This window comes from Prorops nasuta, unplaced genomic scaffold, assembly GCF_024137725.1.
Source record: "Prorops nasuta isolate Cenicafe-Biocafe unplaced genomic scaffold, Cenicafe_Pnas_1.2 PNAS00025, whole genome shotgun sequence".
NCBI lineage: Eukaryota > Metazoa > Arthropoda > Insecta > Hymenoptera > Bethylidae > Prorops > Prorops nasuta.
In genome coordinates, this window is record NW_027116822.1 from 2,641,011 (window position 1) to 2,665,581 (window position 24,571).

The 24,571-nt window shown below is 36.7% G+C and overlaps 4 protein-coding genes and 1 long non-coding RNA gene across 10 annotated transcripts in view; 3 read left to right on the top strand and 2 right to left on the bottom strand.

Annotated features, from left to right (window-relative positions):
• Positions 1-82: 82 nt before the first annotated feature.
• Positions 83-4,330, bottom strand: LOC136782352 (pyruvate dehydrogenase phosphatase regulatory subunit, mitochondrial-like). Of its 3 annotated transcripts, none has more exons than XM_066741743.1 (12): positions 4,284-4,330; positions 3,372-3,515; positions 3,011-3,242; positions 2,677-2,940; positions 2,439-2,601; positions 2,087-2,368; positions 1,712-2,014; positions 1,509-1,648; positions 1,091-1,438; positions 754-1,023; positions 499-671; positions 83-407 (listed from the first exon to the last, which is right to left on the bottom strand). In XM_066741743.1, exons 1-12 carry the CDS (start codon positions 4,319-4,321, stop codon positions 146-148), a joined length of 2,619 nt encoding a protein of 872 aa, XP_066597840.1. In that variant the 5' UTR covers positions 4,322-4,330; the 3' UTR covers positions 83-145. The 3 variants fall into 3 exon arrangements, with proteins under 3 accessions (XP_066597840.1, XP_066597841.1, XP_066597839.1); XM_066741744.1 differs by having other exon boundaries at positions 4,005-4,318; XM_066741742.1 differs by lacking the exon at positions 4,284-4,330 and having other exon boundaries at positions 3,372-3,990.
• A 37-nt stretch (positions 4,331-4,367) lies between these two features.
• On the top strand, positions 4,368-5,557 carry LOC136782054 (uncharacterized protein PF3D7_1120000-like). The gene is made up of 8 exons (XM_066741204.1): positions 4,368-4,417; positions 4,484-4,643; positions 4,724-4,756; positions 4,825-4,869; positions 4,954-5,040; positions 5,115-5,252; positions 5,357-5,428; positions 5,492-5,557. Exons 1-8 carry the CDS (start codon positions 4,368-4,370, stop codon positions 5,555-5,557), a joined length of 651 nt encoding a protein of 216 aa, XP_066597301.1.
• A 59-nt stretch (positions 5,558-5,616) lies between these two features.
• Positions 5,617-7,439, bottom strand: LOC136782374 (uncharacterized). 2 transcript variants are annotated; one of them, XM_066741787.1, is made up of 3 exons: positions 7,284-7,439; positions 6,668-6,951; positions 5,617-6,536 (listed from the first exon to the last, which is right to left on the bottom strand). In XM_066741787.1, exons 1-2 carry the CDS (start codon positions 7,315-7,317, stop codon positions 6,674-6,676), a joined length of 312 nt encoding a protein of 103 aa, XP_066597884.1. In that variant the 5' UTR covers positions 7,318-7,439; the 3' UTR covers positions 5,617-6,536; positions 6,668-6,673. The 2 variants fall into 2 exon arrangements, with proteins under 2 accessions (XP_066597884.1, XP_066597883.1); XM_066741786.1 differs by having other exon boundaries at positions 7,278-7,426.
• Positions 7,440-8,257: 818 nt separating this feature from the next.
• Positions 8,258-24,571, top strand: part of Liprin-alpha (PTPRF interacting protein alpha) — a 29,732-nt gene continuing 13,418 nt past the window's right edge. The window contains exons 1-8 of one of the 3 annotated variants that reach the window (XM_066741735.1): positions 8,258-9,962; positions 20,590-20,691; positions 21,438-21,602; positions 21,802-21,876; positions 22,207-22,299; positions 23,055-23,276; positions 23,963-24,250; positions 24,347-24,490. In XM_066741735.1, the coding sequence (XP_066597832.1) occupies positions 9,714-9,962; positions 20,590-20,691; positions 21,438-21,602; positions 21,802-21,876; positions 22,207-22,299; positions 23,055-23,276; positions 23,963-24,250; positions 24,347-24,490 (1,338 nt within the window). In that variant the 5' untranslated portion in view covers positions 8,258-9,713. Of the gene's footprint in view, positions 9,963-20,589; positions 20,692-21,437; positions 21,603-21,799; positions 21,877-22,206; positions 22,300-22,993; positions 23,277-23,962; positions 24,251-24,346; positions 24,491-24,571 lie in introns of those variants that run through there. The other 2 variants (XM_066741736.1, XM_066741734.1) reach the window with 2 other exon arrangements.
• LOC136782375 (uncharacterized) lies at positions 11,096-16,663 on the top strand. Its single transcript, XR_010824117.1, has 4 exons — positions 11,096-12,449; positions 12,540-13,865; positions 13,961-14,286; positions 14,351-16,663. It is a non-coding gene; the product is annotated as an uncharacterized lncRNA (long non-coding RNA).

Consider the following 24,571-nt stretch of genomic DNA (forward strand, 5'->3'; position numbering starts at 1 on the left):
GCACTCTTGACTATTTTACAATAGCTTAAAATTTAAGCTAAAAAATATGCAAACAGAAATACAAAGAAGCACTTGAATTCTAAAATCACAAATAATATCAGTCAAACAAATCCTATAATAAAAAATCACAATTCAAGCGGCTAAATTAACGCGAAATATCACTTTGGTAGGAGATTACAGGGGTGGGGATATATTTTTTATTGACCTTATCATTTAGTACTGGTATGGGAAGAGGATGTATATTTGGTTGAGCTGGAAATCTACGGCCAGCGATATCAATTTCATATGTGGCTTCTGAATCCATTATAAAATCGTTGGTAATAACAGTTTTATTCCTTTTCTGGTCTTTCCCACCTGGTAGACCAATAAATCCAAGACAAATTAATTTCTCCATCATAAAACCATACCTGTAAGTCAATACAAAAATATTGACATAAAAAATACAAACAAATACTTGACTCTTATTAGCTAAGTTAATTGAGTTCATTGAATACTTACCCAGCTGATGTAACTGTTCCAACAAACTCGTTATTTCTAAAAACAGGTTCACCTCCCCAAGCCCAAATATCTTTGTTCAATTCGAGATCATTTAATACAAATAAGACTAGCCTCTTTGTGATACCTTGCTCCTTTTGGCGTTGCAAGACTTCTTGTCCAATAAAATATTCTTTCTGTTGCAAATAGGAATTATAAAATAAGTATTACAAAATATATTCTTTTTATTTGAAAATTGTGAGAATATTTTAATCTTACATCTAGTTTTACACTATAACTAGAACCAGCTTCGTAGGGTGTGACAAAGGGGGTTAGCTCTTCAGCCCAGAATGGAATAAATCTTTCTATTCTCATGAAACGCTGTGTTAAAACTCCGACGTCACGTACCCCGTAATCTCTACCTACATCCATTAATCTTGAATAAACGTGAATGGCATACTCCGATGGTATGTACAAGCAAAAACCACTTTCCCCAGTGTGTGTAAAAGCCATTACCATTACATCTGATGCATAAGCTATGTTTACTACCTGGTTAACGCATTTAAAATACATTAAGCAAGCTTTAAAATTAAAAAAGAAATTATTGTTTTCATACCTTATATGTAAAAGGGGTTAAATTAATGTTGGAATTGCATAATTCGGATAGTAATTCTGTAGCCTTGGGTCCAACTACATTAAGAACTGTATATTTTGAAGTTACGTCATTTAATCCTACAGAATGATCATTTGGTAAGTGCCTGGACATCCATTGGTAAACTCGGGTTTGTTGCGATGTCGGTGAGACTACAAAATAACTGTTTTCCTTTTGTCGCACGAGCATACAGTGATTTTCATATCCTCCTCTATCATTTTGCATCCCAGTATGTACTATATTGCCGATTGGTATATTTACATCAGTTGAACACAATTTTTGTAAATAATTGACTACTTCCAAACGACTAGACTGAAATTATTATTTAGTTATTTTAAATTAATCGTATATTTTCGTCTATTTAAAAATTAATGCTTTTTACCATGATTTCTATTTTCGAAAAAGAGCTCATATCAATTATTCCTACTCCTTCTTTACAAGCTTGAAATTCTTCTTTTATGAAATCAAAAAATTTGGGTTTATAAAAGCTTCCGGGAGGCATGACCGTTTTATTTTGGCCCCCTTAAATAAACATTTAACAAATTACAAATGGAAACTTAGATGATTTTTTATATAGATGCATACTTCTGTAAGTTGAATCGAAGTATAGAGGACGTTCATAAGCCATTTTTATACCAAATATAGCCCCACGTTCCTCTTGAATTGAATATAAAGGCGAGCATCGTAATTGACGAGCGTATTTGTATTCGCATTGATGCGGATATAAAATTGCATAGTTTCTACCAACTACCTCTTTAATTCTTTGTTGTAGATATTGTTTATTGTTATGCAAATCCAAAAATCTCTGCACATTAAATGGTAATAGCTCCTGCGTTGATTTTCCATTCATTATGCATTCGGCAAGCTCTTTGCCGATTCCGCCAGCACCTTAGCATATGAGATTTTATAAAATTAAAATACTGATACATTTACTTTATATTGTGTTGTTTCTTGAATTACCTTGTAAGGAATTCCCACTCATTCCTACAGCAACGAAATAATTTTTCACTTCTGGGCTTTCACCCAAGATCCATCGTCCATCGGGTGTAAATGTATCAGGACAATTGTATATTTTTGGAGATATATTATTCAGAACTGGTATTCTGTGTTTGACTTTTTCCCAAAGTGGTGCTATGTGTTTTGGATCAACCTGAATCTGTTTAGCCCAATTTTTCTTTGGAACATTACCATTTTCAAAAGCAGGTTTTGCTTCTGGTTCAAACCAGCCTACTAACAATCCACCTTAAATTGATTTAAATTGTTAAGTTTTATTGAATCACTTTTATATTATAATAAAACAAAACTATATTACCATTCCATTCTCTCATGTATGAATAAGAGTCAAAGTCTCTAACACAAGGCAAGTCCTCATCTACATTAGGAGATAAAGGAGGTGTAATTGCATAAAAATGTTCTGCTGGATAAGCTGGTATTCTTACTGGTGGTGTACATTTTAATCCTAGTTCTCTTGCCCACTAAATCCGAATATTTTTATTGCATTAATTCTTACAGAAAATATTCATCATAATACGAAAAAATGGGATAATTACCATTCCAGCACAATTTACAAAATATTCACAGGTAACAATACCCTGATTTGTTTTTACTTGTTTTACAGTCTTGTTTTCAGTTTGTACTTCTTCTACATCACAATACTGTACATATCTTGCTCCACCCTTTTGGGCTAAGTTAGCTAGTACACTGCAAATTTTATGTATATCTGCAACTGCATCTTCAGGAACCCAAATACCTCCCTTTAGATCTTCCACATGTAATAAAGGATGCATTTTTTTTAATTGATCTTTTCCTAAAATCTATATATAAAGGTAAATTGTTTCTTCAGGCTAAAAACAAATATGGTCCATTTAGATGCTTTGATTTTACCTTACAATCTAATCCAGTTGGAACATTGTATGCCATTCTACGCTTTAAAGCTATCATTCTGTCACTAGTCTGAGCTAAATTTAGACTGCCACATTGTCGAAGTCCCAAATCATGTCCTTGTTTATCCAATTCTCTATATAGCTTTAAGCTATATTGAATAAGGTTTCTATGCGATATGGGTTTGAAAAGTCCCAGTGTACCAGATCCAAAATGTGACGTACCACTTCCAATTCTGTATTTACATATATATATAACAAAATTTCTGAATTAAAAATTCATTACAGTGCAATCTAATACAATTATACTACAGTGATAATATGAGAACTAATTGTTTTTAATAGAAAAAATTAATAAACATTACTCATTTTGCTCCAAAATGAGTACATCTTTCCATCCAGATTTGACAAGGTGATAAGCAACAGAATTTGCTACTGTTCCAGCACCAGCAATAACGACTTGTGAATAGGAAGGTAAAGCTGATGTCTGTGATGAGGAGAAATCGCTGCTAAAATTTTTATAATCAACTTTTAATGATTGGTATTGGACAATTTGATGTTTGTAGGTTATGATAGGAAAGCAATAATCTTTCAAATTGGAGCTTTCTCTTCTTAATATTGATACACAGATGCATTTTGAGTTAAGATGCTTTAACATTAAATCTTTTGTGAAAAGGATAACTTCTTAAGGTATAACAATTTAGATTTTAAAGTGCACAAAAGGTTCTTAATTTAGTCTTATATATCTGCAGAGTGCTGGGTGCTCTCTGTTAAATATATGTAAACAGTTCTGATGTAGATTGTAGGCAGAGTTAAGGTGATATAAAAACTGATGATTAAATCGACGTGTCATGTAATCTATTTTTTCCTCAAAAACTGAATTAGTAATTACCAAATGTAAACTTCTGTGTGTGTGATAATGGTTAAACTGATGAAATAGAATAATTATTCTTAAAGTTGATATATCAAAGTTCTTAATATAAATAGTATTTACAAACATGTTTTGAAAATTATTACACATTTTTCTTTCAATTTTACGAAATACAAGCAGAATTATTAATAATCTTATCGAAACTATTATTTTAAAAATAGTCTGATCGATCTGCCATATTTAAACTTTAAGTTTCCAATAAATCTTAGCTGAAAACAAAAAATATGATGTTGTAGAAAAAAAATTATAAACAAATTTTATGAAACATAAATCTACAATGTTAAAATTCCTAAAAAAGTTCGAAGGGGTGGAGAAGAAAACAGTTTTTGTATATAAAAAATTATACTGTTGAGTGTTGATTCCTGGCCTGTCCTCAATCCTCATGCACTTGAGCTTTGCTCGCGGCCCGCGCCCGCGTGGCCAGCTGGTGATGGGAAAAATATATCGAATCGCAACTGACCTCGATCTGTTGCGATCGAGGTATGAACGATATATATCGATAAAATATTATTTTAAATTTAAATTTAACCTACACAACTTTTGCAGTTATTTTTTATCCGATGTATTAGTTTTTTTTCCTCCTGGTATTTGTACTTGTTCAAATAAATTAAACATGTTACTCGCTATTTTAAATATATCGGTTATTCAAATAGTATGGATATTGCTTTCGGTTATTATTTTCGTATCAATTTTTCTTACAACTGTGGTAAGGCATACTTTTTGCATTATTACAGCTTAGACAATTATATTTATATTAATCATCGACATTTTCCCTCAAAAATACAGTACAGCGATCAAAAGGACGAATTGCAGAAATCTGTAAGTTATTATAAAATAAAAATAGCTGGCAGAAATGATAAATTTACGTTAATACAAAATCATTTTAGATTTTTCCCTCGGCGAAGCAAAGAGAAAATCACATGTCACCGGAAGTTAGTCACATTACATATAATCATATACACTAATGAAAAGAAACGTAATTATAAAAAATCAGAAGATGAAGTAATTGATGAAATTTCTTCCTATTTTGTTTTCAGAGACAAGAGAGCATTTTTGAGAATTTAAATAAAATTACAAAGAAGTTGACTGAAAAGAAACAAATGGTAAGGATCGATAAAAATGTTACGGTGGCTTATTAAGAAATTAAAAAAGTTTTTAAAAATGAATAAAAATTTAGTTGAAAGAGTCTCAATCGCAGATAAAAAATGTTGAGGAAACTTTGAACGAAATGACAAATAAAACCATACATTGTCACGATCGTTATAAAAGTTTAATGTTTGATCTAAAAAAAGACGTCTACAGAACGGAGGAGGAGGTTTGTCTAGTTTTTTCTTTAATTTTTTTTTAACAAAAATTTTCAGATAAAATTTTAAATACAAATTAAAGAAACAATTATCGAATATTTTTAATCGTCGACAGGTGAAAACATTGCAGCTCCAAGTCATGAGTTTAAATGCCCAACGGGAGAGTTTGAAAAACGAAGTGAAAAAGGTATAAAATATGAAAATAATTGGTTAAAAAATTTCTTCGTTTAACGAAACGTTAAAAATGTAGCAACAGGAAATTTGCAGAAAGGAACTCTTGCATTTCACGAAGGAGCTGGAACGAAATGTGTGGTAACATAATTTGCTAAATTATTTATAGTATCAATAAATAAATTGGATACTGAGACCTTCAACTTGATAATTTTATTTCATTATTCACAATATATACATAAATGGGCCGATGTCGAATTTATGGTTTACAATGATTTTTGCAAACTTCCAAATTAATTAAATTCTTTCTATGTATAATTAATTGGAATTGGAGATTGATTTATATTATACTATATATATATATATAGTATTAATTTATATATTATCCAGCTACGATAACGATGTATTTGCAGAAACTGTAAAAATGAGATTTGAGCATGTTTTTGTTTATTGAAAAATCTCGGCTGACGTAATTATGAATGAACAAAAAAATGAATTAATTTTATGTTTTATTTTTTAAACAGAAGTAAAACTTTTGATTGCCGCCACGCGTGAAGAATGGATGAGGCAATAAATATATACCATTACCCATGAAACAAGGAAAATCAAGAAAATTACAGAGCGATGTTTTAAGGCACTTGCTCCCCAGAAACGAATGGTATGAGTGGAATTTGGCCAATCGTAAGAAACTTTACTCGTTAACACTGATGAAAACGAAAAATATTTTAATAATTACCTGTCAACCGTTATTCACTATTATTTTTATATCTATATACGATTATATGCTGCATTCGATATTTCTGTTAATTTATATATATATATATATATATTGAAAGGATTTTCTCTTTTGGTTAAAATCCGCTAAAATTTGCTATTATCACATAAATCAGCTGTTTTTCGATCTTCATTGTGCCCATGATTTTTAATTCAATGGATCTTACGCATAAAACCTATTGACAAATACCTCCATTAAACTGCTTGCAAATATTGTGGAAATTTCATGATAAACGATGAGCTTCAAAATTGCCAATGGTCTGTGAAACACTAATCAACGACATATCTGCCATTACCTTTATACGTCAGACCAAATATATTTTGTGGACCACAAGAAATTAATTCAGGGTCTGAAAAAATGTTCAAGGTATTAGAATAAATATTTATTTGTATTAATAACGGAGTAAGAAACTATAAGATCATTTTTCCAACGAATGTTATGCAATTGATTCTAATGTGAAAATTATGATTTTAGGTCCACCTGAATTTAGAGTTCTGTGTGATGAGATGGGAATTTCTTGAGGACTGCATGATAGAGATTGTAAAATGCGTAAAAGCTGACACTGAGGATGACGATCAGTGCAGAGCCAAAGATCCAGGATAGGAAATTTCCATCGATGATCTCTGATGATTCTTTTCTCTTTCTCTGAGAACTGATGTCTCCCAGAGTGCTGCCCTTTCTCTCCTCCATTAATCTCCTCATGTTGGCCAGTTTCTCGCGCAGTTCATCCACGGATTCTGCCATATCCTCGATGGATTCACCATCTGAAAGAAAATTCTAGATTCTTCAGCATCCAGCTTCAACGTGTGCTTGCCCCAAAATTCTCAAAATTTCCCTTGGTCATCTTCGTTTATGCTCCAAAATTAATTTTATATGTTCACACAAGCAGCTAATCACTATCGTTCAATATTATTATTTTTTATTGTCAAGGGAAATTTAAATGGGTCAAAACACTTGATAATTGAACAATTTTACATATGTGGAATTAGTAGTTAATTGAGTTTGAAAGTTGAATTGTTTTTAATGATTTGGAGTTGACTTCTTTTGTTTTAATTTCGTAATATTATAGAAATACGAGAAAAATATTCACCGGTACCATGAGCCGTGCAAGTATGAGTCACTGTTTTCATGATGCTTTGCCTTCTCTGACGAGTTCTTTCTGTTTCTGGTCCAGATCAGTTGTAGACGAAGGCCAGTATTGATTATCCAGCATCCACTATGGCGCAGTCTCGGTTTTCCGAAAGGATCTCTTAGCAGCTTTTCCCATATGGATTTTCTCACGCACCTCTTAGCATAATAATACAATGCAAATAATCTCCAAGATCTAAAATCCTATTTAATATTAATTTTTTATTCGTTCAAATAACGTTGGTTTAAAATACGATTTTTTCTCTTTATCATTGATTAATTCTTAAATTTATGTTTTTCTTAATTCTACGATAAGTTTGTTAAAAATTTTCTAAATTCAAAAATTTATAGAACAATATAAATATTTTTCACGAATATTCTTTTGCAGTGTAGGTATTTCGAAATACAAGAAGTATATTTAGAGAATTGTAACTGTTCTGAACAATTAGAAGCTTTATTTTTAATTTAATTTCGCAAACAATAATAAACTTTGAAAAATCGATTTAAAGTTGATTCAAATTCGGCAGAGTTTTCGCGCCAAATAAAACGGAGCGAAATTCAAAAAATAATTGTTCTGAAGACAACACAAAATAGGTCAAAATGTTTCTCATGAGAGTTCTAATAATTAAAAATGTAAGAGTAAAGGTGTATTTAAAATTTAATTTTAAAATAATTGTATACGTTTTTATAAGAATGAAATTAATCAAATATAAATTGCAGATTCAATGGGACAGACGTGAGCAATAAGAATATCGACGAATAGGAGTGGAAGGTTTATACGAAAAATATCGTGATTTGTCGATGTGAAAGTAGTATGGAATGATTGGTGGATATCGTGGAAGTTGAGCGGGGAGAGCGGTGATTGGTAGATTTCTGGTGAGCCGTGCGCATATTGCGCGCTGCGCGACTCGCGAGAAATGGCGTGACGTCACGAAGCAAGATGGCCGCCGTTATCGGAAATGTAGTGGAATAGAGACTGGGCGGTAGGAGAGTGAGCCGTAGGTGTGTCAGTTCGGCTTTTTGCGAAATGCCAACGAAATGCCGATCGTCGTGTGTTGAGCTTCGTGCCAACTTCCGGTCCTCCACCTCCACCAGCTCAAAAATCCCGTGGTGATCCTTCAAAACTCGCGTGAGCTCCTCCATCGGATAGTCCTGCGAGAAACGCGTAATCCTGCAGGATCTTGTGCTACGAAAATCTCTTGGAAAACTCGAGTTTTCCCCATCAAAAGCCCCAAGAAGCTGGTGGATCCTCCAAGACTTGTGGAGACTCAGCCAGGAACGCGATTATTCCCTAACCTGAGAATTGTCATCTCCCGTGGAACACCTTCCCCGGGAAGCTTTCTACTCTGACACTTGGAATTTTCGTCGTTCGGTGTTTAAGGGCGTTTAATGATCCAGAGATAGTTATGTGGGTTTTAATGTTGCATCCAAGGGGATTTATAAGGTAGCTGTCAAAGAAAGTGATTGTCAGGGTGTTGAGACGGGGGTGTTTAGGGGCCTCTTCGTGGATGGAAGTGCCTGTGCCTGTGACTGAACTTGTACGTTTCTTGTCGTGACACTGAAAGCGAGAAATCATGGATTTGGTTTTTGGTGATAAGCCGGTGAACCGGCCGGTGAAGAGAAAAACCAAGAGCGATGCTCTAACCCCAAAATGAAACTGCGAATCTCTCGTCTCGACTACCGTCTAGTAGATCAAATTTTCTCTTCGATTTTTTCAAATTCAAAAACTCGTTTCTCTAATTAATCCAAAGATTTCTACTCCTCCCTTCCAGTCACAAGAGTCAGCAATTTTCGCCTGACTAATCAAAATACGTTTGGCTTTGGTCGCAGCATTCTGGAGTACACGAGGAGAACCAGGAAATCCCTTTAATCGTCCGAGCTGCTACCTTATTAAGGCTTAAATGACAAGCATCCAGTGAAGCTGGAAGTGTTTAACCGCAAAAACGAAGGGTCTCGGTTAGGTGGCTTTAATAACACTTTAACGGAAACTTGAGAAAGTATGAAGCTCGATATGAATGAACTGAGAAAATCTGTTATATTCTAATTCAATTTTTATAATAACGAAAATTCGAAAATCCTGACAACATTTTACAAAAAGAAATTTTAGTCGAGTGTACGAAGTTGAAAAAGTGAATCTGATTGAAAGTGAGTAATAATTACCAGAGTTCCGAGTGTTTGATCGAGTAATTCATGATTTATTGCTTACAGTGAGAGAAGAGAAGATGATAAAGGGAGTGAGAGTGGAGTAACGAGGAAGAGAAAGAGATAAAAGATGACTGAATAGTAAGCGGGGAAGAAAGATTGAGAGAGAGAGAGAGAGAGCGGAAGTCAAGTATTATTGGATTTCTGGAGGGTATCAGCGCCGGAGATTTTAGTGTTTTTGCATTTTTATTGCAAAATGTGGAATATGATGTGCGACGTGATGCCAACCATCGTAGAGGACGGTATTGACCAACGGAGCTCGCAGTTCTCCGGGGATAATGCGAGCTTCGAGCAGCTGATGGTCTCCATGCTCGACGAGAGGGACAAGTTGATGGACTCCCTCAGGGAGAGCCAGGAACGCCTCCAGGAGGCTGAGGCCAGGCTCCAGGATCTTGAGAAGGAGCGGGATTCGCTCAACCGGCAAATTAATGCCAACGTACCTCAGGTTTGTTCATCATCAATTCTTTTCTTCCTTTTTGCAGGTTTCACTTGTTGGAAAGTTTATCCATTTCTTAAATCCTTATATACATATACCTATTCGCGATCCTAACCTAACGCTGTTGTCCCTCATATTTATTCATGATTAATCCATTCTTTCTTTCTTTTTATAGATTGTACCTCTATTGTTATTCCTATCATGTACAATCAAGAGACACGGTAGTACAGTACCTTGACGTCAAGTAATTAAAACTAAAAAAAAACAAACGCCACTTACGGCGCTACCTACTTTTGCACCAAGTTATGGCGCCCTAACCTATAACTTTTTCTCCCACGAAGCTATTTCTAAGAAACCGCTAAAACAATTGAAAATCGTACCACGTTTTTAAAACATTATTTTAACCTTTTCCACGAGACCAAGGAGAGGACTGAGACGGCTCGCGTAATTCCAAGATATCTAACCGTACTTATTTCAAGAGAACTCATATCAAAAACACTCCTAACCTAGAACATTTGAACTATTGACGCCATATTGCTGCGTCATTAATTCCCAAAATGGCGGAGTTTCTAAATGAGTGAATGAAAGAGATTGGCAGGTGTGATTCGTGAATTTTTGAATGGATTTACGAAGCTGATTTTATGGATCGTTGTTAAAAGCGAGTTTATTGTTCATTCATCGCTATAAAATGTCAAGTGGCATTAATAATTGAATTACACGGGAGCCAGCACTGGGATTAAACTAAATCCGATTACTATCGGTAGCCTTTCATCCAGTTAAGAATATTCAACCAGCTACAGTGTTGCAGCAATTGCTCGCAGAGCTAGATAGGCAATTGCTTTGAGAGATTCTCGCTTTTCACCGCTAATTTCACCGAATTATTATGCAAACAACTACGTTACGAAGAAAACTGAAATTAAACCAAACTCTTTTGGTGGCTGTAGCCAGCTATCTCGCATAGAGAGTTCGCTTGGTATTTTTCTAATTGCGCGATATCTGCTGAGTATGGATCAGTAATTACTGCTACGTTTACGTAACAATTACAGCGTAGCCTCGTTTTCTCGAGCTCTTATCTCTATCCATATTCTCGTTTCAATTTTCCTGACCATTCATCGCCTCGCTGCTTTTCGTCTTTCCAGACACATTTTATTGCTGGCTGCATCGAGACTGAAAGTGCTCCTTATACGGAATTTCTTGGAAGCGTTCCTCGTCTAGACAAAAACAGCCTAATTAGCATCGTGAAGTCAGTGTTGTTGTTACTGACTCTTCTGTAAGAGGACTCTGCAGGGAGCCAAATTGTATAGTCGGTTCAACTGTGAATGCTTAAAAAGCATGAAAATTCAAGAGTTTGGCCCAAGTATTCGCGGAATGGATCGAAGCTTCATTGAAAAGGAAGTATGTTCTTACGAGTCTGGCTTTTAACTATATAGTTTCTCTATTCTGTTTCAGTGTTTAACTTGGGAGAGACACGAGAATGCAATTAGTAGCCAAGTATAAATGTCAGATGTCATCAATAGCAACATATCGCTTATCACTCTGGGACTCTTCCACTGATTCATCAATTCTCCAATAATAAATTGTTTCGCAATCTCGTCGATTTCGGTGCATCAATAGCCTCCTACTTATAGCGTTCGAAGGTTAAGAGCTGCATGGTGGGGATGGATTTGGTTTAACGAGCAAAATGTAATTCTTTAGTTGCGCAATGAGCGACATATATTTTCTGGCACACCAATCAAGCGCTCAGTTTTTCAATTGGTTCGTGCAGGCCTTTCGTGCTCGCGCACAGTCACCTAGAATAGATCTCTTCCCACGGCGCGGGTGGAGTAACTGCCAATTATTGCACCTAATTATGTGTAATGCGACTCATTCATAAAGCCACTGAAATTTATTCCATCTTTTTTTTCATCTTCAATATCAATTTTGTAATTGTGTATTTTTGTATAACTCTTGTTTATTCCTATGAAGATTCTTTCACTTGTAGTTTCCTCGTGAACCCGTTGTTTTTGTTTGTTCAGTTTTGAGCAAAAGGAGAGTTTGATTGGTTGATTTAAGGATTTGTATCGTGGGATTTTATTGAGAGTGCAGGGGGAGGTTTTTGAAATAATTATTTTCTCAATTTCAATTTCTTCATAAGTAAATTTTCTCAACTTGTGGCAAAAGAAGAGCTCTATTCATCAATGATACATCATCCTCTATGGTATTCTTTATGAATACAAAATAAGATGCAGAAAATAATGATTAAACGAGTGATAGCTGATGATCTCAACGTGTATGGACTTTGGGAGACAAGGGGACGATGGATCCAATTAATTCTGGTATGGCAGGCGCGCTTGGCTTTCCAGCGTTATGTGTGTCAGGCAGAGCTCCTGATAGCTAACCAGCTCCAATTTCCACAGTCGATTGGAAATGCGTGCGGGCCCCGAAATATGTCGGGGACGCTTTACCATGGTGGTAAATGGAAGGATTACTCACTTCCACTTCGTCATCGAAGCAAAAGTACTTCCACCATTATCTTTATAATTATAACTAAATATATATATATCTATCAAAAAGCTTCATTATTATTAACAACTAAAATTTTTGTAGTCAACTGGAAAATAAAAAATGTGTGTGGGCATGGAAATATTTAAGGATGCTTTTTCACGATGGTAAATCGAAAAATGACTCTCTTCAACTTCAGCATTGAAAGAAAAACTTCCACAATTATTTTAATAACAGCAAATAAAAAAATAGAATTGCCATAAAAACCTGTGCTTGGTACAACATGGAGTTTTTAAAGGAACAAAAGAATACTACACAATTGTAAAAATTGCATTGGTTGCGAGGGTACTTATGGGACACCCTGTAGATTACGCCCGCGCGTACATAAAAGCCAATCGGCCGGCGGATGGATCGATAGTCGCCGGTTTTCTCCCTTTTCCAAGGATATATCGACGGTGCTCTACATTATATTTCTCTTTGCACTCCCACGTGCCCCCATGTGATTTATACAGCACCCCGCGCGTCTGTTTATACAATGGACGTATTCCCACCTATGGCGAAAGATTTAAAGGAACGCAGATGCCGCTTGTGGTAAAAATATAAAAGCTACGCGATAAGATAATGCTATCAGTATCATAGCTACGTAATTGCTCAGTGTGTTTCTGCACCTTCTCTTTTTTCCTTCCAACTATATATATATATATATATATATATATATGTATATATAAGCTATTGGAATATAGCTTATTATTTCCACAGACTTATAGTTCAATTTAATGTTTTTATCGCCTCGAAACGTATTCGTTTTTTAGACCGTATCGCACGGTGTAATTTAATGGGAGGGATCCATGGAATATCTTGGATTGATATCGTACTTTTTCCAGTCGAGTCACGCGAACGAGCCAGTCGGAGGGCCAGGAACGTCCAGAATGATTCCCTTTAATTTTTCAGCATTGGCCGAGTTTCGTGCGGGCTGACCGCGGTCAAAAATCGCTTTTCGTGCATCGCACAGCTGCGCCTGCCTACTCTTCGCCATTAATTTCGTCTTAGCCACTCGTATTTTTTTCCGCACATTCTCATTGTTTCTTCTTTTCAAAGAGTTTTGATCATTCCAAGGAAATTTGGGTGTAAAGGATTTTTATTCGATTGTCGTGGTCTTTGTTATGGTTCGTGGAATTTAATTCATTGAAATTTGTTTGGATTCCCCTCGTTATTAATTTCGTGTTATCCATTTGTATTTTTATTCTGGACAAGTCCTGTGTTTACGTTTGTTTTCTCTTCTCAGAAAATTTTTATTCTTCCAAGGAGACTTTGGATATAAAGGATTTTTATTCAATTATTACGATCTTTGTTGTGGTTAGTAGAATCGCAGGAATTTAAATTGACTAGGCTATTCTTCGCTGTTAATTTTGTGTTAGCCAGTCATATTGCGTTAGTATTTTTTCTCTTCAAAATTAGTCCTTCACTGGCACACAGGAAATTGGACACGAGAGATTTATAATTAATTATTATACTCATTGTTACAGTAAATCAAACCGAACGACTTTAAACGACATTACTGGCAGTGCCACCCACACTGGAATTCAGCCAGAGAGAAACTTTCTCGAAAACAATGAGCTTGAGCAATTTTTATCCAATGGAACTCTACAGCAGATAATTTATTCAGAGTTTAATTTTTATGCTTCCACACACGGAAGTCCCGAGGGATTTAATTGATGGAATTTTCAACGTTTGTTTGTGATTCTCCGGAAAATAATTCTTCTTTCTCCGTTTTGCTCTCCGTGAGAAACCTTGCAGCAAGTTTCAATAATTTAATTCGATATGCAAGACAGGAATTAAGGACTCGAATTGGGTGAAATTATTATTATGGTTAATTAGTAAAAATTTGTGTAATTAAAGAATTTTTTTTTCTTCAGGTTTTCTAATCGAAGGAAGTTGTTAAAAAATTCAAGCAAAGGTTTTCCAACGGTAGCACTGAGGATAACGACCCGCAGCACGTCGCTTTCTTAGCTGCAGTTGCTGGGGTGCAGAGTTGTAAGGTGTCATGTTCCTAAGTAGTCGCTAACAGCTCGAATTCTTCACTCTCCACACCTACGGCTAATTAACAAGTGAAAATCGAACAAATTCGCTCGCTCCTTTCTCATCCGTAACGACGATAATCCAATTGTCAGGAGCGAGCAGAGGCCCGGATCCCATAAGAGTTGGATGAAACAAAGGGATCTGCAGTATTGTATTTCTTCTTATTGGTGGGTCAGGGACATTTAAATGAGATTGTGCGGCGGACTTTGCAGTCGTTGCTCCGGCGAGGTCGTTGCGTTATGCACGCCCCGAACAATCAGGGAAACGGAAATTATCGAGACCTTTGTCCTGTAAAAAGAATTATTGTTTTCAATTGGCTAGAATAAGTTTTAATGAGACTGGTTAGTGCTTGTATCAAAAAAAGACTTGTTCGAATTGAACAAAAAATAAGTTTTGCCAAAATTCAATAGCGCACGTACTGAAAAAGAGTCCTGTATGAATTAATCGAGTTAGAGGAGAAATAAATTCTGACTAGACTCGAAGGTGGATTTATTAAAAAAGGAGAGAGTACTGCGTGAAATAATTGGATTAAATAATAAATAAGTTTTAGCAAGACTATATTGTATACATGAAAAAGTTGTTCGTTCATTACTTCAATTGAATTCGCTTAATTGAATTAAGTGAGAAATAAATTTTTACAAGACTCGGTAGTGCGTGTATCGAGAAGAGAGTCGTGCGTGAGTCAATTGAGAGCTGTTATCGAGGTAAAGCAATCGGTTACACATGCACCACGTAAATATACTGGATTTCCCAACTCCAGGAGGAGGGGGGGGGGTGTATATCGAGTGTCTCGAAACCCAATAACCGTGTGCACACGCGACACCGCACGTGCGTAATTTGCCGAGAGAAAGAGGCTTTTCTTCTCACCCCCCTCCCCCTCCACCACCACCACACTCTCCATTAGAAATTTTGACCACCTCGATATGGACCGTTGTTAGCATAGTTGCCGGGAAATCTGAGAAAAGCAATTTTTTTGCCACCTTAAAAACAATCCACGCATATATGGACGCGTGTGACGTAACGATTTCACGCAGACTGGATTGCACCTACAGCTTCGCATGTGAGGAATTCGAGTGCGAAGGGCAGAGTGACTCGAGCGTCACTGCTTACGTCACCTTTTTCCCCATTTTTCTTCTCATGTGTTTCCAGAAATTTCACAAGACCGCGCTCTCTATCTTGTCTCGAAATTTTGTATTTTTTAATGAATATTTTAAAGAAATCATCAACAGAATGATAAATTCTGTCCCTCCCTAATAAAGGAGAATATGTAGTGCGATTTTGGTCGGTTCGGAAAGGGCTGGTGTTGTTTTAGGTCGTACAGAAGGGAGAGCGTTGAGAGCCACTGGTGGTTGCAGCTCGAGTAGAGCCACTACTACTCGGTGGCTCACGCAGCAGAGTGTAAAAGGCGAGGCGAGGCGAGGTTCATTCATGCGCCGCCGGCGACCAGTGGGTGGGGTGTATTGATCGCAAAGCGTATCTTGCGTACCGGTGCATTGCACTCCGTCAGCTACAATTTTTTAGCTGCACGCGCCAACCCTTTCCATTGCACAACGCTTTTTCTTCTTTGCCACGGAAGATTAACCATGCATTATAGCTACATTAATGAGATAACGACCATTGGTAGTCTTAGCTGGACCATGGACCGAAGAGGACGTTCGGAGCTGCAATCGTCTTGCGAAAATTTCCTCCGCTTTACTCCAGTCGAACCACTGCAATTTTTAAACGCACGCGCTGACAATTTTCTTTACTGGAAACTGTTGAACAGACGTGTATTATAAATGGATCAAAGGGATAAAGATTGGTAGCTTTGTGGATGGACTGTGAAGAGAGAAAAAGACGTTTGTAGCCGTAATCGTTTTGTGAAAAGTTTCCTAATCGCAACTCCAATCTATAATCGCTACTCTAATAAAACACAATATTTAAAAGACGTCTTAAATCATTCTAAATCGCGTCTATATATCCTCGAAACGTTCCCCCCAAGCACGTTTCTACTCCTAAAATACATTTTTAAACCACACAAGAGTGGCACTGATTCTATCCACCACTCCACATCATTTTTTAATCATGAATTGCAGTCGGATTAATTGAATAACAGGCATCAGTAGTCTTGTCTGGACTGTGGACAGAAGAGGCGGCCTTAAACTGCAACCTTCTTGCAAGAATTCCCTCCCATAGCAGTGTCTCTCAACTGCACTGGAAAAGCAGAAACTCGATATAATTCCTTCCAATAAATATAATAAAATCCCTCTTGTGTGTTTCGTCTTTTATTATTACCATTCAACCTCTAACTCTCCACCGTGTTTGTTTATCGAGCAAACTCTGTGGCTCGTAATTGACCGGGGGCTTTCAGCGAATCGACTGGAAGTATAAACAAACGCGCGCGCGTAACGATATTACCATAGAGAGCAGGCAACGTGACAAACCGCTTTCGCTCGCAGACGTCCTTTCCACTTTCTACATAAATACTGACGTTCTCTTTCTTTCGCCCACTATACGCACATTCCGCGATAATCCCTTGTGTTTACGTTTTAAGGTATTACGGAGGATCGGTTGCTCGCAGCTGATGCAGAATCGTCGTCGGATTCAATTAAGTGCACGCGATGCGTATTAGCAGCACGTATCTGTTCCGCCTGATCGCGTAATAGCTCAAACTACGCGGAATCGCGTCTGCGCTGGGTCACGCGTGTATTCCTCGATAATTGTTTCCTCTTTTTCGTTGCCAAAATAAAAACGACAAAAGTCTCCCATTCGATTTCTTCGCGTATTTATTTTCTGCGTTCGATACACGTTGTTGAAAAAGGGGGGAAGGGGACTTTAGAGTATTATTCTTATCTGCGCGAGCGTGTGCATCTTAAGAATGCCTGCGTAATATAATCGAACAGCGTCAACTTCGTTACGTGACCTAACGGTAGAAAACAAACCTTGATACGAAGAATCTATCAAAATTCTACTGTATTTTTTTTCTTCTACAGGCTGGAGCAGTAGCTTTATTTATTTTGAATATCTTCGTCGTTTGTATGGAAATATGAAACCTTCTGTATTTATAATACAAGGTGTACTATTTGTATATGAATATTAGAGAATGTTATACCAAAGATGACCTTCGAATCTCCTTTATGCCTTCACACATGTTAATTCTGTTTGTACAACATTGTCACCTTTAGTATCATGCAACTTTTGTTTTTTTTTCTTCTTATTTTTACAAATGGAGTTTTTCCACGCGAACAATGTTGCTTCTCCACCTTGTATATTAATATCGTAGATTATATATTGATATTAAAAGCGCACTATAATATCCCTGACCCAGTTTAATCTTAAACGCAATCCCGACTTGGAATTTCCGACATTTTTATCTCGTTAAATGAAATTCTTAGGCGTCCGGTGCACGCGCACTAAAATTCACGAAATTATTCGCAGTATGCGCGCCACGAGTAAACGAGAATGGGTATTCATAGCTGGTATCGAGGAGAAGTTTTCTGGTTCATCGTGTTTTTTCAAGTTTATATTAATTAATTCTCACTCGCCTCGGTGCTTCTTGGCATTCGACACCAACACACCTTGACTTTAGTGTTTAGAATTTTCTTACCCGTCTGACGTGCATTAAAAATGATTTAAAAATTCATATTCGTGGTTTTTATCAAAAGCAACAAAGTTTTCTATTCTAAAATGTTTTTCAACTTTCAAAATCAACACACCTGGTCCTTGTTATTCGGAAAATGTTTCATCTACTCTTCCTGTTTAATAAAAATTATAACAACAATTCTCTTTGATCGACCACTCACCCCGAAGAAATTCGTGGCAAATCAGTGAAGAATGTTCATTTATTGATTTTTTTCCTGACAATTATTTGCAAGAGGATAAAATCGAAAAAAAAATGTAGAAACCTTCCGGACACAAATGACTTAGGTGAGCCTGATTAAGGTTGAAATTAAGACGAGTTAAGAAGTGACGGAAGTGGAAATTGCAAACTGTGATTAGTGGACCCACGAGTGGAGAGATTTTGGCGGGAAGTCGAGGGGATGTTTGTGGGACGTTGCGTTGGGTCGAATGAACTAGAGGTGAACGCAATTATTCTCAACTAATGGTGCAGCCTCCCTATAAATAGAGGAGAGGAGAGTCACTCGAGTAAGTGCAACTTGCGATAGTGCACCACTGAAAACCTTAATGAACTGCTCCTACTTCGCTCCATGACCTTTCTTCGTCTCTCCAGTCAACTATTGAACTTTTCAGACTCGAACGTGAATCCACTCACCCAAAAAATATTTTTTTCTCGCATCTAATTAAGTGGAAACGTCCAGATTAATTATTCAAAATAAAAAAAATCATTTTGCAAGTAGAAGATATCAACCTTTAGAGAGACGATTATTTGGACCGCGAATTTCAGGTTTTCAAAATTAGCCAAAAGCGTCGAATACATCTAAGATACGTCTATTTGAAGGTTCTTTTGTATTTGCGTCTATTTTTAACTTTTTTGGCCTTGCAAAGCTCAAAGAAATTGGAGGCAAATATAGAAAAATTTCTTGGAAAAATTAAATTATCTAAAAAATCTCTGTAAACCTTAGCGAACGTTTCCTACTTCGTTCCACGACCTTTCTTAATCTATTCAATGATCGAGCTATTCAACCTCGAACAAGAATCCACTCTAAAAAATCCTTGGACCTAATTAACTCGACTCGCCCAAATTAATTACTCGAAATAAAAGAATGCAAAAAATCACTTTCCTTTACCAAATTTTTCCTGCAAAAATTGAGTCATCCACAAGTTATTGATTCATCTGGAACAATTAACCGAGACTTTAGCAGTGAATATAAAACATTTGTACAATATTTGCGCAACGAGGATCGATCAAAAGAACACACAGTTTGTCACTCGAGCAACAAATCAAGAGTTTACAAAATTTATTTAATAAATAATTAATCGCAAAAATATTTATTCTCCCAACGACGATCTCATTATCACACATACATATATATGTATATATATATAACAAGAATATAATAATGAAAAAATTCAAGGTGAGACCAAGCAATTGGTCGAAGCTTATCAAGAGTAAGCGAGATTTCGCGACAAAGAGATCCGTGGAACACGCGTAATTCGCAATGAAATAATGAACGGCTGCGGAATAAAGTGGGTCGACGATTGAAAGCGCGTGGAAGAAGCCGAAGATGTGACGAAACGCGTCTCGCATGAATTATTAATGATTGAAATATAATAGCATTGCACGCTGCTTTACCGGTGAATCCAGAAACTTTGCTGAATAGGGAGTGTGGAAGAGAATGATCGTACAGCAATAGAGAGAGGAGCGAAATTCCTTCGTGAGAAATTTGCTGATTCACCAAATAAAATCGAGCGAGTGCAAAGGGACGGTGATATAGGATCGCGCCATTAAATATTTATACACCCAATAGAATGCTGCGAAATTAACAATAATATTTTCTTATTCAAAACACTGCATCGATTCGTTTATCGGTAATTCCCATTTTATCCTGGACCATGCTCAACGCTCCACTCGCCTTTTACAAAGCTGCGTCCCAATAAAGATGAGATCTAGAAATTTTTGGCTCCAGGACAATTAGCCCCGCCTTCCCACAGAGACCTGGATCCACGATGCTGCAAAGATTGAGATAAAATCGTAGTTTGACCCAAAAACCATCGCACACTCGAATACTGCATTAAGGACAAAGCTATTTCAGTGGCCAACAACTTATTGATTTTCCTCGTAAAACTGATCTTATATTTTTAACGTTCGACTTGCAACTGTACACCCCAGGCACGATCATTGTGACCACGTGCACCACTCGAAGAGCCATAAATAAGTAGACTATGTTCGTGCATAATCAGACACATCGGTTTGCTGGGAGAAAGGGGAAAGAGACATTTATTCTCGGTGGAAACAGTGTTTTATGGTCAGAATAGGGAGGGGGGGGGGGGGAGAGTTTTGGTGGATAAGAATGAATTTTCTCTTCTTTATATATATATGTGCGTATACACAAGGAAAAACGTTCGTCTGTAAAGTTAAGATGAAAATCAAATGAGAAGAAGCCTTGTACGAGTGACTTGTTGATCTTTGCTGCAGGAATTCTCCCAACTGACGAAGGAACTCTCGGCTGCACGCGAAAGTATTCTCGAACGAGAAGAGGAAATCTCGGAGCTCAAGGCAGAACGAAACAACACACGTGTAAGTGAGGATAAAACGTTTTTATCAAACCATTTTTCCTCGTTTCTTCCTTCCTTCTCAACGCCACTCTCCACGCACACACTCCAACTTTTTTTTCTTGTAAAATTGCAAGCAATCGTGGACAACTTTGTAAGCCACGACAGTCGTCGTGAATTTATGTTGGATCGTGGAGAATGGTTCATTTGCTCTTACCACTAAATTATTGTAAATTTTTTATTTGAAATTGACGAATTTGTTGTTGTCGAAAAACGCGATCGTTGTTGAATAATTAAATTACAGGGGTTTTTATTTATATCGCGAAGAGAGGATTATTGGTGGATGAAAAAATGTGTACGCGACTCGAAAAGTTTCAGCGGAATATTTATCTCACATTTTTCTTTAGCGACTTGTGAAATCGACGTAATAAAAGTCGCGGTGGAACGAGGCAGTTCGTTCAATCGCATAAATCAAACATTTAATTACCGCGGAATTCTTTAGCGAATTTTCTTCTCGCTTAATCACGGATGAAAGCAATTTGATTGTTTCTGCTCCAAGATTTAATTAACCGTAACGCGAGAATCGTTAAATTCATTTTTGCGTTTAGTGGTGGTAGTATTTTTCGAGATAAATTATTGCAAGGAGGAAAATATTAAAGGAATTTCATTATTCTTCGCTCACACAACGTTTCGTTAGTTTTATTCGTTAAATAAATTAGCTTATGGAAGTGCAAAGAAATTCAGTTGTAAAAGTCTTCATCGTGTTTTCAGCTTCTACTGGAGCATCTGGAATGTTTGGTTTCACGACACGAGCGATCTTTGAGGATGACAGTGGTGAAACGGCAAGCTGCGGCTCAATCTGGAGTCTCCTCCGAGGTGGAAGTTCTGAAAGCCCTGAAGAGTTTGTTCGAGCACCATAAAGCCCTGGATGAGAAGGTAAGATCAATAAAATTAAACTAAGCTCGAACGAAAAGTAAAGGTGGAATGGTGGTGGTGGTGGTGGTGGTGGCGAGGCTCTCGTTAAACGACGTACGAAGCAATGAAAGCCTCGAACCAGTTTATTCCAAAGTCGTATCTATGAGTATAAGGATGGCTGTGAAATTAATATTAATCGCTGTACCATTTTCCTCAACAGGTACGAGAACGTCTGCGCGTTGCCCTGGAAAGGAATACAACTTTAGAGGAGGAATTAGCCCATACCAAAGAAGAGGTAAAGAATAAGCTGGAAACTTGATCTATATCAGGAAGAGATATTTTTTTCTGTTGCTTCAATGACATTTGACTTATTTCTCTTTTGATGCACCAAACGGAGTTTGAGACATGAATTAATTAGCTCACTCGAGTCTATTATCGTTCGGACCAGGCTCGATACGGGTACCTTTACGGATTTAACGAGTAAAACATCTGTTATAATTTTAGATATGCCATTGCAATGATTCGGTGCTAGTTATTTTGAGGTCAACATATTAAGTTTCTTTTTAGAGGCAAGCGAATATGCCAGCAAAACGTTCGGCTCGATCTAAGATAAGTCTGGTTGCAGCTCCAACAATATAAAGTAAGCGGACATCCACCAAAAGCTGAAGACAGACCCAAAGAGAATGGCCAGCCGGACGATGGACAGCAACAGACCAAGGTATCCACAGAAATCAAGACACAAAACCATCTAATTCAACGGCCAGCACCACTCGTGCATTTAGCACTCACAGATTTTTATCACATCTACACCCAAACACCTTGCTACCTCATTGATCATGGATACGTGAAAAGCGTTTGGAATTGTTTGGGAGAATGCATTCATGGACTTTGTCATTTTGCATGTTCATGTTTTAGCATAATTCAATGTTTTTTTTTCTCTTTGTTTTCTTGCTCTATTTCTCTCTACCCCCATTCTTTATCTATCTATTATCAAATCTCTCCAAATCACTGCCAATCTTGACCCCATCGCTCATCTATAAACTCTGTCATTGAATGCTGAATCTCATTTCGTTGCATTAGTGAGGGAGATCATATAGATTTATTATAGATTATACCATAAGTAGGTAAATGAGAAGCGATAATTGTGTCTTTGTAGAGTCAAGTTAATATATAAATTAAATTCTTGCATAGAAATGTACATTTGAGTAAAAATGGAGTAGGAATCTGGATAAGTTTAAAAATTATGAGAGATAATTGAGTCTTGATGGGTGTTGAATCTTTGAAAATTGTTAAGGGGTAAAAGTTCACTTGTAAATTGGATTAAAATCTCTGTATTGATGAAATTTTATCAGAATTAGTGCACGGTAGTATCGGTTTAGACTGTATATATGTAGTGTTTGGGATACTGAGAGGCAATGTAGGGCAAATCCAAAGGATTCGAGGCATTCTGAATGTAGTGTTATGATCGGGCAGAATGAGACTGAGCAGACGACAATTGATCAGCAGTCGGAACCACAGCATGAACATCAGCAGCAGCAGCAGCAGCAGCAAACACAACAACAACAACCAATACAAAAGCTAGGTACGGAGAAACCATCTGAGATTGGCAGTAGACTCAGCAATGGAAGCCTGGATCCCAGTGATCAGGACTCAGCAGTTCGAGTAATAGACTTGCAAGCCACTCTAGATAAGCAGGTAAGAATTGTTCCAATGAGTAAAGTGGCCTTCGCGAACCACCAGGTAGCTTATCATCTTCGACTCTTGCTGAAAGCTCGAGTACCATGCAAAAGAATCATTGGAAACGAAATTTTTACTCATATCCTTAAGTCTTTCAATCACCAATCTTTTTTTTAATCACTAATTTGATTTATTTGTTTTTCTTTTATTTTTTATGGGAACATTTTTACCTTGTCCTCGGTTCTTATGCATTCGACCTAAATAGTTTTTATTCAAAATTTTAGTATGTTCTAGAATTAATATGCTTTTTTTTAATTGGCAGTTGGTAAGTGATCCTTATACACAATTATCAAGTAGTTTTAGCAAAGTCTTTCCCACGCAGCACAACACTAATTAAACGTTTTTTAAAATGTAAATGCTACCCTATCAATGATGCCTCTGGAATGTTCTTGTATGAGTATCAATCGTACAGCATGATTAGTGATTGAGAGTTAAATTTGAATTATTATTTTGTGTGAAAAAATCTATACAAAAGAACACTTATACATTTATGAATACACTACAAAAATTAAATATCTTGCAAGAAATTCAACCTTAATGTTGAAAGCAATATTTATGGAATAAATATACTATATACCATTAGAGAGCGTGGGAATGCACTGCTTAAAAATTGACATTATGAATAACGAATGGAATTATTGCAGAGTTCTGAACTGAGCACATGGCAGCGAAGAGTAGCTGAGCTGAGTGGAAGAGTCGCAGAGCTGGAGGAAACATTGTCAAAGGCCCAGAAGGACCTGCTGAAAACCCAAGATACCAATGTTAAACTACAAAGAGATTTGCGTGAGAACGTAGCACAAAAAGAGGACCAAGAAGAAAGAATAGCGACTCTCGAGAAACGATATCTCAATGCTCAACGAGAATCCACCAGCTTGCACGATTTGAATGAGAAATTAGAACAGGAGCTTCAACATAAAAAGGCTCAACTAAAGGTCTGCACGATATATATAAAATTCACGTTTGCAAAAATTACTGTTAAATAATTTTTATATGGTAAACACTGTATGACTGCTAACAATACGTTTCAGCTCCAAGAAGAAAAAATCGCGGCTATACAGGAAAAATTGGAGCTGGCAGATCAGAAATTAACTCAATATGCTAAATTGCCGGAAATGGAAGAGCAATTAAAGCAGAGGATGGAGGCTCTGACCCAGGTGAGGAGGCCCAACCAGGTACGCAGGGGAATCATATCGTCAGCATTGTCAGTTCTCCCTTCTTTGTTCCTCTGCACTTTACTGATACTCCCAAAATTA